The following is a 12,456-nucleotide window of genomic DNA, read 5'->3' on the forward strand; positions in this document are numbered from 1 at the left end:
ATTATTGTTATTTTTTTTTTATATGCTCAGCACTAAAATTAGATATTTTTTTTACAGCTTAATCAGATAAATAGGGTATGTTGCACATGAATATTTCATATTTACTAAGTGAAGCAACAGGTGATGGGCTACCATAAGAACAACATCATTATACAGGCTCAAAAAACAACTACTGGTATAAAATAGACCTATATAATAGAAAAGAAATTAGATTACACATCCTGCTGAATGATTCAGAAGAGGGACATGCTCTTTCCTAGCAGTGGAGCATGTGACTTAGCTATATATAGGCTGCCAAAAAAAGCATGCTTGTGGTGCTGGGCTTTCTTAGAAAGGCCAGAATTCTTTAATGTCAATGCCCAGATCAGTGTATGTCTGAGGTGGATACAGCCAGGTGCTTCCCATCAGCCACGGGCAGGAAGCCTGTACAAAACAATAACAGGCTGACACTGTCCGCAGCTGTCCATGTTTAGCTACTCATGGAGCAGTTACCTGTTTTTAAAGACAGATGTATGTCCCTACATGTCACCTTTTTGCATCCAGTGGCATACATCTGTGGCTCACTCCTTGACTGTGGCTCACTCCATAGACTACAATTGCTTACCTCTGCTTTAAGAAATTCGAGTTCCATATCTGCCATGCTTAACCAATGGCTTAATCAGTTTCCTAGTCTTCTGACTTGAAGCAGTTGTTTTAGATCAAGAATCTTGACTTTAAATTTAACTGCATGCTCTATACACACTGCATGCTCCTTCCAATGACTCTGAGCAGGTTCACACTTAAGCATTATGCTGTCCTAGGCACGACTGAATGATAACACCCTTTGTAAAAGCTCCTCCCCTTGTTTTGTGTGGTGATTTTTCTAAAAAAGACTGTTAGAAGTTACTGTTGGAAGTATTGTTGGTCTGCTATATATATAGGACCAATTTTCAACTGTACAGACCACCAACAAAGGGGTAAAGAGGTGGCTTCAAGTCCCTTGAACTATGATGATCCTCTCAAGGATACCTTTTGAGTTCCTCTGCACCCCAACAGTTCTCCTGACAAATTCAGCTATAAATACCTAGAGGTGGCCATAAGATGAAAGAAAATAAGGAAAACATACTGCAGTATGCATATTGGAGGTTTTGATGCCCCCTCAAAACCTACTGCCCTAGACACTAGCCTACGAGTATCATTAATGTATTTACAGTCCTGACTGAATAATGACTGAAGCAGAGAAAGCCAAGCAAATATCATTTTCATAAGGATGTCATCGATGACACATTTGTTTCTCCGAAGGGGTTGCCAATAATCTTTTCACTCTTAAGTAAACTTTGAATTGTGAAACAAGGCGCAGACAGATCTCCACGTGTACCCACTTTACATACGAGTACACAATATGAAATTAATTATGTTGTTCTAGAGCGCCAAACTGTCTGCAATGGTTCCTGAATGAAGCAGATACACACGGCTGGGATGGGTAATGTGCAGAGCATTAACAGCAATTAGCAAAAGACGATGGAAACACACATTTTATTGCCTATGAATCACTGACGTGCTTTAGGCCGTAGACTAGGGGGAGCTAATCCGCTTTAGTTTTTATGTATATTCGGTGTTGTGTATTTTACAGGTTGTTACTTTATAACAATAGAACTGTGCTATTGTTTACAACACAATAAAACCTAATGGCAAGCAGAAAACCAACCCTGGTTACCATAGAGACACTTTTCAACCAGTAAAACATTGCATTATATTGCTTTTTTTCCAGCAGGCTTGACAGCTCCAATTATAATCACTGAACATAACTGGAACTCATCAGAAACTTCAATTATAACACATTCTGACATAATGGAAATCGGCTTTATAAAATTCCTTTTTTTATTTTTACCTAATGTGTCCAGCGTCCTGCGTTATTACTGGGAGAGATTTGTGGATTTTTTTTCTATTTTTTTTTTACAAATATGAATTGTTCGTTTAGAAGGAGCATTAAATCATTGTGCTATAATGCGACTTTATCTCATTTATAGAATGAGTAAACTGTTGTGGCTTTTAGACAAACGCTTGCAGGGTCTGTTGGTAAATGCCATTGCTTGAGTTGAAAGGTAGTTATGGCAACTTTACCATTTAAAGTGAACCAGTCACAACCCCGGCCAATTGAAAAGGAGTATATGATGAAAATATGCGTAAGCAACGGTTGTATTTCACAAGAGATTTGGGCCAATCAAACATTGTCTAATTACAGAGTGTATTTTAGAATCTTGGTCTGCTTTCTGTATTTCTTCCAGATCTGTGCAGTATTCCATCATGCAACAACTTCTGTAAATTCAAAATATTCCCAGCGCAAATTAATCACAGCAAGCCCTCCTCCTTAATTGATTCCAACTGATCACACTGGGGCAGCTCCACAAGGCAGGGAACCTTAACATCTATAGAATGACAAAAAAAGGAGAGCGCCCACTCCATGTGAAGGATCGTTTAATAATTTGCTTTTAAAAAATGGTAATGTACTCACAAGAGAAAAGTGACACAAGCATATTCAATGGTTCCCCTCACAGGAGGCTATCGCCCAAAAAAAGGGGATAGCCTCCTGTGAGGGGAATCATTGAATACGCTTGTGTCACTTTTCTCTTGTGAGTACATTACCATTTTTTAAAAGCAAATTATTAAACGATCCTTCACATGGAGTGGGCGCTCTCCTTTTTTTGTCATCCAACAACTTCTGTACAGAGCTTCCCGTAATAGAGACCAGTCACTGCTCATCCCTTTCCTTGTGCTGGGTGACTGGTCTTGTCTCCACCCCCTAGTTACCCCATAGTTCTCTTTTAAGTGCTAATTTTTGCCTAAGGTAAAAAATAAAACAAGTTATACTCACTCAATTCTCTGAGACGGCTTGCTCTTAGACTGGTGCCTTCCGCCTCTCTGTCCCTCTGCTGCAGCGGTCCACAAGTCATCATGTTCTATACCCTGGGGGGAATTTATCAAGGGAGTTGCTCCACATTTCTTTAAGTGACAAATTTTCCATGTTATTTGCACCTTATTTATCAATGCAGTCTAAGCCTTGATAATAAAGGTAATTTTCATTAGACATGTTGGGGGGAATTTATCATAGCACTTGCGAGTGTTTGAACTTGCACGGAATATATTTGCACCAGATTTATCAAGCTAGTGTAATGTTGTTGATAAATTAGGATTAATAGACTCCAGGAAAAAAGACTTCTAACTACAGCAAAAAGCTTAACTATCTTATCTTGAAGAAGTGGTCACGGTAACTTCTTAAGTTGTGATTGTTTTCTTAGGTGATGCTCCAGTTTCATACAGCCCTGGAACAAGTGCAGATGAAAACACGTGCAAAAAACATGCAGTTAAAAAAGTAGTGCAAGCTCTGAAGAAAACAGGGGCAAAAAACATGTGCAGTTGGAAAAGTAGTGAAAGCTCTGAAGAAAACAGGGGCACATGTTAAAAGACAGATTTGCACATAAAAATGATCTAAGAGGCTAAAACTGTCATAATTGCTTTGATAAATTCCCCCCACTGTGTATAGGACATGAGGACACCGAGAGATATACCATCGCTGCAGCGGAAGAGGAGACAGGCAGGAAGAAACACTGTCATAGCGAGCCTGCTGGGAGGATCGATGAGTATATTTTTGCTTTTTTTGACCCTAGGCAAAAATGAGCACTTAAAGCTTGCAGTGCGGAGGTAGGTATTTATGCTATGAAGGCATATTAGGAAAAAATAAAATATGATCCATTATTTACAAGAGAGGTTTACCAATTTTGGACGTCATGTGGACTGTCAGTGTCACCAAGTTTGTATGCTAGTAAGTAGATTAAGAAAGCAGAAATGGCGCTGCATTATGTATCTGTAAAGGAGGTTTACCTTGTTGGTTTTTACATTTTGAGTATAGTTATACTTTAATCCCAAACACACACAGGTCACTTTAAGTACCACAAAGGCTTGCCATTTCCCCTATCTACAGTTGTTACATTACTGGATGTCATCAACAGGTGGCGCTATAGGCAGGATCTACAGCTGCAACTCTTGGTCCACACAAAACGAAATGAAGCTCCTTTCAACCAAGTTTATAAACTGGAAAAATATTGTTTCTTTTTTCTATCAGAATGTGCTTTGCTTGGATGTATGTTTTCCATTATGTCTTTACTTGTGGACAAGCTGTAACTGAACAAATCTCTTAAATATTTTCCCTCTTGACTTCACTTGGGAACTTTTCAACTCTTGTCAAAGAACTTTATTTGATGGAATGGTTACCAAAGGAAGGCAATAGTTACCCACAGAGCCCTTTAAAGTTGGTACATATTCTCAAATTGATATGTTTTCTAATGTCTGCATGCATGGCTCTGAATACTTAAATAGATTTTCAGGGTCTGCCTTTGAATAAAAAGTCAACTGGTGAAAAGTAATTTAAACTGTTGGATAAAAGTCAGATTGTGTTATTAGATAAGTGACGTTGGGCTCGGAATACTAATGTTGTCGTTAAAGATGCCTTTGGTTGATTGAAAAATCTTTTTGTAATTAATTCAAAGCTTTGAATTAATGTCCAACACAACAATAAATTATTTTAGTCTTTTGTGGGTTTTTCTTCAACTTATTACGATTTGGGCAAATATCTCTTGGTTTTTTTTTTTTTAACTGCCGAATTTCAAGCGAGTTGTCTCTCTTTTTTTCCCTGCGAGAAGTGTCGGCTTTCATGATATGAAACTTTTTGCCTTTTATCATTGCTCCATTATGACAAAACAGCGGTGGGCCTGAAATGTTGTCTTTGTAGCTGATGATATTCATACGCTGTAATAGTGTTTGAGATGTATCAACGTTTTTCCGCTCACAACGCCATCTAAGTTTTCAGCGGGGATTGTTTTGCTTTGTTCGGTGCAGTCCCCAGTAGGTTTATCATAACAGAATGTGAAGTTGTGAATTGTAGAACTAAAGTCAAAAACAGATTTTATAGTCCTTATCTCTTAAAGGGTTCTGCCACCCAAATTGATATTTTGGCATTGGGTAGATATTGATGGGCTAAACCATTTACTGGCTTTCTGTACTTCATGGACAGTGGAGTAGCAAATATCTTTCTTCTGTAGTTCCCTAGTTCTGTGTCCCATCCACTCAGGTATTGAAATATTGATTACAAATATGGCAGTTTTGGAAGTTTCCGTTGTATTTGAATGGTCCACTTCAATGTGTCAAAAACTGGCTCAAGCAGCCAATCATTTGAAATTAAAGTGACACTAAACTCAGTAGTTAAACCTTAAAAATGCATTCAAGTGCCCTAACTATTAACAAAAATGTATCTTATTTGTGTATCACTCGGCTGTAGATCCTCAAATCATCTCTGAATTGGTGCTGACACTGTCCTTCCTTCTGGAGGGTGGCTACTTTTGCTCACCATGGTGTGTGTGTTGTAAAGCAGCCACTGCTCCAAGCTCACTTCCATGATAGGCCAAGATCCTAATACAAATTATTTGCTCCCCATGGTCCCTATGTGTGTTGTAAAGCAACCATTGCTCCAAGCTCGCTCCTGTGATGGACCAAGATCCCAATACAAATGTTTTGCTCCCCATGGTCCCTATGTGTGTTGTAAAGCAACCATCGCTCCAAGCTGGCTCCTTTCATGGACAAAGATCCTAATACAAATTAGTGAACTAAACATGAGATTGTAGTCCATCACAGGAGCGAGCTTGGAGCGGTGACTACTTTACAACACACAGGGACCATGGGGAACAAAAGTAGCCACCCTCCAGAAGGAAGGACAGTGCCAGCACCAATTCAGAGATGATTTGAGGATCTACCGCCGTGTGATATACAAATAAGATACATTTTTGTTAATAGTTAAGGTACTTGAATGTATTTTTAAGATTTAAGTCCTGAGTTTAGTGTCAGTTCAAGGTAAAAAAAAGTAAAAAATTCCCTTCAACTGACTTGATCATGGGTTATTGTAGGGGTGGGCAACTCAAGCCCTCCAGCTGTTGTGGAACTACAAGCCCAATAAGGCATTACAAGACTGACAGAGGCACAGGTACAGGCATGACTCCCAGAGGCAGTGGCATGTTGGGATTCATAGTTAAAGCACAGCTAGAGGGCAGGAGTGGCCCACCCCTGCTTTAGTGGGTATCTAGAATTTTTTAATATAGTTTCTCTATTATTATTTGTAAGATTGAAACAATAATATTTATTTTTCAATTTATTTCTATTTAAAAGTAACTATGGGTTATTGAATATAGTTCTTTCACATTTGCTAACTGCAGCCACCAGATAGCATGCTAATCTCCGGTTTTCCATCAAACTCGGTTCCACTATGCTATGAATATCCTGTGTAGAGTTGCCACCTTTTCTTCAAGCAAAACCTGAACACTCTAGCGACGCACGTACATTTTTTGGGAGAATGAGTCGTGGCATATTCATATGTAAATAGCGCCACCCGTTCATATGTAAATATCACAGTTGAGACTATTTTTAGTGGGGGGGTGGGCGGGGGCAGTAGCCCCTATCTTAATTTTGGTTGCCACTGTCTGCCTGACATCTTGTGTCCGGGTTTCTGTTGTCATGAAACCTGGAAACAGCATTCAAAACCCAGACTCTCTGGGTGAATCCTGGACAGGTGGCAACCCTAATCCTGTGTAATCTGCTCCTATTCAGGTCTATTTACATCACACCTAGCTGAATAAGCCTTTTTGCTACACATACAGCCCCTTACTGATTTGCAGTTAGATAGGGGCTGTCTACAAGTGAGCAGACAGTGTCGGTCAATTTACTTGCAAGCAAATTGCTGTGGAATCAACCTACATGTCTGTAAAACAAATATGGTACACAATTTTTTAAGTAATTAAAAAAAATGAAATATAGAAGATGCGTGTCAAGTCTCAGCATTCTGTAGTCCTCTCTTTCTGTTCACCTGCTCTGTGTTTACATTAACTCACTGCTGGGGCTACTGAGAGCATTTAGAAGAAAAGCTGAGAAGCTTCAGCTGCAGACTTTCTGTATTAATTACTCCACAGTGGCTGCTGATACAAATGTCAGTGAGGGCTTGTTTCTTTACTGCTTTTTAATATGTACATATTTGAATGTGTATGGCCTTGCCATATTTCTACTTTTAACAAATGGTTGTCATCAAACCATTTTTTTCAACCACAATCAGCCCATAAATGTCCACTTTGTATACACATGTAATATATGTGATGCACTTTTTACCCGAAAAAGCCCCCCCCCCTGAGTAGACGTCCAAAAGGCCTGAGACTGCTGCTGATCACCGCCATCTTGGATGTGATGCCAGCAGCCCCAGAAGACTAATTTAAGGGACACTGTATTGTATTTCCCTTTTCTTATACCCTGGCTAGGAAAGAGAAGCTGGGCCAGCACAGACAGTAATTAGACACTCCCAGAAGAGGAGAGGGCTATGATGTGCATTGAAGGGAATATGCTAGGGAATTAAATATGCAAGTACAGATGCACATGTTTCCTAAATGTTAAGGGAAAGGAAAAATGCTAAACTACTTGATTTTTCTGTGCTTTAATCTGCAATGTTAAGTTGGTAACAGGGTCTTTTTACAGTATATCTAAACCCCAAAATAAAAATGAAATATATTGCAGCGTATCATTCCTTACATGTGGCGGCTGCATTAGGTTTATTTCTGTCCTGTCCTAGGGTGACAATGCTCACTTACTGTACTGTATGTATATAAAAGCAGCATTGTTACCCTAGGAGAGGAAGTGTGTTAGGATTCCAGAGCACCTTTTACTCTCCACATCTAGTCCACAGAGGTGAACTGGTTTGGGCTGTTGAGATCATAATATAGCAGATGCAGTATGTTGTCTACAGGAAGTTAGCAGTTCACCTGATTTCTGGCTGGATTAGCAGACCTATTTATTTATTACTGGTATTTATATAGTGCCAGAGATTGTAAATAGGGACCTTAGATTGTAAAGGCGTTTACAATCTAGGGTCCCTATTGCACATATAGTTAATAGAGGGCCAATTTAGACAGGAGCCAATTAGGTTTCCAGCATGTCTTTGTAGTGTGGGAAGAAAACGGAATACCTGGAGGAAACCCATGCAAGCACAGGGAGAACATGCAGACTCCTTGCAGATAGTGTCCTGACCAGAATTCAAATAAGGGACCCTAGTGCTGCAAGACAGTAGTGCTAACCACTAAGCCACTTTTCAAACAGATATAACAAAGCACATTTGCAAACCTATATACATATTTTAAATGTAGCAGTGACACCATCACTGTGCTGCACATAGCCTATGCAGAGAGAAAAGCTGTGTAATGGAACTGGCCTACAGCAGGCTGCCTGCAGAAAACAACAGGATGTGTGGAGACAAGACCAGTCACCCTGCACAAGTAAAGAGGGCAGCATGAGTGGTCTTTATTACAGGAAGCTACAAGTTTCACAATGGATTTCTTGCACGGATCTGAAAGCAACAATGCACAGCAAGATTCCATTAAGAATACGCATGACTTTTATATTTGGACAACATTTGCTTATACTGGAATTAAGCTTTTAAATCTAATGAATCTAGAAGTAACAGTCTAAGATTTGTATTGAACAGCGCTTGTAAACACAAACAACTATTAAATATTTATAATGCCGTTTAGTTTGCGCATTAAATTAAAGGCAGCAAACTCTTAAGTTGAAGCCATTCCGTTTGCTCGCAGTGGTTGAGCTCTCGAACATTTAGCAGAGTGATTCTGTTCTTCCAACCTTGCATTTTCTTGAGCAGTAATTAAAAAAAAAAGAGAAGGGAGCGAGAGCCTGACAGCTTGCCACTGCAATTATTCAGCAGAAGTTATGTCACAGTCGTATCTGTCTGACTTTTCCATATTAAATATTTTAGTTGGCTTTCTTCCAGCTTTGCACATTAATCTTTTCATTTCTGATTACAGTTCCCAACCAAGATATCCAGGGTGTGATCGCCCTGACATTGTTCGATGACTACATCTATTGGACGGATGGGAAAACCAAGTCTCTGAGCCGTGCGCACAAAACCTCTGGAGCTGACAAGATGTTGCTGCTTAACTCATGGCATGCTATATCTGATATTGAAGTCTGCCATGCCTACAGACAACCCGATGGTGACTATCTTTTAGTTAAACTTATGCTTTTTTTTTTAGAAAGCAACATCTGATATTAAAGTGACACTAAACTCAGGAGTTAAATCTTGAAAATGTATTCAAGTACCTTCACTTCTGATGAAGGGGGCGTGCCCCTGAAACGCGTAGACCGTTCGAACTCATAGGGGCAGAGGACCTTTGACTTGTTTCATGCTGTGAGACTCCCGCTGCCAGAGATTTCCATTGCATCGCTTTTTACATGCTTTTATTGATCGACCCTTTTTGTGAGTATAATTTCAGCTGTGTTGCCGTATTAATAAATGACTTTTTACACGATGGAGCTGCTCTGTTTTGCTTTGTACCTTCACTATTAACATAAATGTATCTTATTTGTGTATCACTCGGCTGTAGATCCTTCAATCATCTCTGAATTGGTGCTGACACTGTCCTTCCTTCTGGAGGGTGGCTACTTTTGTTCCCCATGGTTCCTGTGTGTGTTGTAAAGTAGTCACCGCTCCAAGCTCGCTCCTGTGAAGGACTGTAATCTCAATAAAAATTAGTAAACTAAACATGAGATTGTAGTCCATCACAGTATTGAGCTTGGAGCGGTGGCTAGTTTACAACACACACGGACCAGGGGGAACAAAAGTAGTCACCCTCCAGAAGGAAGGACATTGTCAGCACCAATTCAGAGATGATTTGAGTATCTACAGCTGAGTGATACACAAATAAGATACATTTTTGTTAATAGTTAAGGCACTAGAATGCCTTTTTAAGATTTTACTTCTGAGTTTAGTGTCACTTTAAAAAGTAATACAAAGTAATAGTAAAAAGTAGACATCCCATTCATTAGGAGACAACTACTTTATATGTATGCACTACAGCTTAGCTCAGGTAGCACTTTTGTGTGTTTACACAGTAGAAAGGGAAAATCTAATGTATTTTCAGTAAGTGCATGTTGGTATTATTGCAGCGTTTAAAAGTAAATTTTGATGTGACATTTTTAGGTCCATATGTTTGTTTTTGTATTAATTGTAGAGATTTGTAGATTACCCATTAAAAGCAAAAATTAGCTCCCACTATCACTCACTGCTTAAAGTGGAACATTACTCATAGCAGCTAAATAGAATTTAATGTGGAAGTTCACCCTGGAATGACTCTATGGACATTAAAAAGTTAAATAACACATGCACCTTGATAAATGCATAGTATCATATTTGACTTCTGTCCGAAATCGGGTGTCCAGCAATCAGCATTGGAAATTGCCATTTACCAGCGACATCATGCAACTCAGGATCTTGCTCAGCCCCCCTTTGCTATCTAAATCTTGTGATTGCAAAACCTGACTGGAAAATGCTTCTGCAGTGCCCTGATGTAGAAAGCATGAGGGGGCTCAGCAGCACCATGGCTTAAATAGCGCCACAAGTAAATGGCTTACAATTTCCAATTCTGATTGCATAGCTCCCAACTGGCTCTCATTTGGAGATATTGTTCCTTTTTGGGAAGCAAATCCCTCAGACCATTTTTGCTCCTCAAATGTCTCTCTTTTTGGTCTGATGTGCATACAGACAAATGAACATACTTTTCAAATGCCCAAAGTTTATTGCTCTCAACTTTTTTTCAAACCTTCAGAATGTTGTGGCTTTTGGATTTCAAACACTTATACAAAGGAAACATAAGAATTAAGCAAAATTGGATAACATTTGTCATATTTGCTCTTTAGTTTTTCATGGTCTGCAAGATCTTGGGTGTGACAGGGACATGGCTTTTGACCTAATACAGGGATAGGCAACCTCGACTTTCCAGCTGTGGTGAAACTATAAATGGAATTACAAAGGCCCATCATGCCTCTTTCTCTGGGAGTCATGCCTGTGGCTGTCAGAGTTTTGCAATGCCTAATGGGACTTGCAATTCCACTGCAGCTGGAGTGCCGAGGTTGCCCACCCCTGACCTAATTAGTTGCACTTAACGGTGTCTTTAAACGTTAGGAGGAATGTAATTATTGGACAACCTGAGCATGGATAGAAGTCATTCATGGTGCTCTCATTTATCATGGTACATGTGTTTCATGGCTGTTCATAGAGTAATTCTAGGGTCAACTCCCACTGTAATTTTCTTTAACAAATACATAAATTCCACATTAATCATCCTGCTAGATAACGTAGGATATGCTGTAACTAGCCTTCAACATTATTCTGGTTTCTTCTTGCCTGAGCCTGCCATTCGGACAAGGTTGGAGGCCAGGTAGAGCAGCCACTTCCCTGTTGAGAGCTCTCCCTCTTTCCTCAGTCTCAAACATCTATATGTCTTATTCTGCAAATAACATGTGTGTAGTTTGAGCCCTGATTGTTCATCATGGCTCAGCCAGAGTGGCAGGCTGCAGTAGTTGCACAGTGTTGAGTTGCACAGTGCTGCCAACCAGGAACAGAAAGAAAATTGGGGAGATAAGATAGTATCTCTGTAAGTTGCGTTTGGCAACAAAGTTTGTCCTGTCACCACTCTTGCTTTTCTCTTCTCTCGCCCTGATCTGTCCACCCTCAGCACGGTCTGTCTCATTCCTCCTTCTTCCTCCACCCTTGGAAGCGGTATGTCTTCATGTTTTCAGCAGATCAGGCCTTCTCGAGACTCCCTCACCATTCTGGTTCTCGGCACAGGCTGAGCGCCGAAAATAGAAGACAACTGTGGCTGCAGAGAGCAGGATGAGAAATTGAATTATTTGAATTTGAACAGAATGAGTACATATTTTAAATGTCTAATATAGCTATACCTACAAAAGTTCTGTGAGATCCTAATTTTTAACTAAAGTTCTGCTTGAAAGCTGAAGTGTAGTGTATAACACCCTATCTTTTCAATCAAATCATACCTGTTTTAGGACCCAGCAATGCCATTACTGGTTTGGTGCGAGGGGCTGGCAGCCTCCTATAAAGATCAAAGCACCTGTCTCTGATCTTTTTCAAAAGAATTGTAGGAAACAACACATCCTCAGGATCCCTTTAGGTGTGCCTGCTTCCCTCTGCTGGCTATTATGTGCTGCAGACCCCAGGTTTGCACTCTGCTGATTGGTTGACTGGTTGCAGGCACATCCCAAGGGATGCAGAGGGTGTGTTCTTTCACATAGCACTCGATTGATTGATTGATTGATTGCAGAGAAAAGTGATAGCTATGTGTCCTCACCATCTATATTTGCACTGGTGACCATTGTTACAGGAACAGAATGTGATGGGAAATCCAAAACGTTACAGTTGTCACTGGAACAGGAAGTAAGGCAAAATTTTCCCCCGCAGACATTTGACAATGACAATAGACAGAAAAAAAAAATGGAGAGAGAGAGAGAGAGAGAGAGAGAGAGAGAGAGAGAGAGAGAGAGAGAGAGAACAAGATGGTTGAATATAAAAATAACTAATTC

At 39.9% G+C, this 12,456-nt stretch overlaps 1 protein-coding gene across 1 annotated transcript in view; it reads left to right on the forward strand.

Moving 5' to 3' along the window:
• The window catches only part of LRP1B (LDL receptor related protein 1B), a 1,026,358-nt gene that overhangs the window by 848,043 nt on the left and 165,859 nt on the right, over nucleotides 1-12,456 (forward strand). Inside the window, exon 62 of the mRNA XM_018554232.1 lies at nucleotides 8,883-9,071. Coding sequence (XP_018409734.1) covers nucleotides 8,883-9,071 — 189 coding nt within the window. The remainder of the gene's footprint in view (nucleotides 1-8,882; nucleotides 9,072-12,456) is intronic.

The sequence above is a fragment of the Nanorana parkeri genome, unplaced genomic scaffold, assembly GCF_000935625.1.
Source record: "Nanorana parkeri isolate BGI_ZX_2015 unplaced genomic scaffold, ASM93562v1 scaffold148, whole genome shotgun sequence".
Lineage (NCBI taxonomy): Eukaryota > Metazoa > Chordata > Amphibia > Anura > Dicroglossidae > Nanorana > Nanorana parkeri.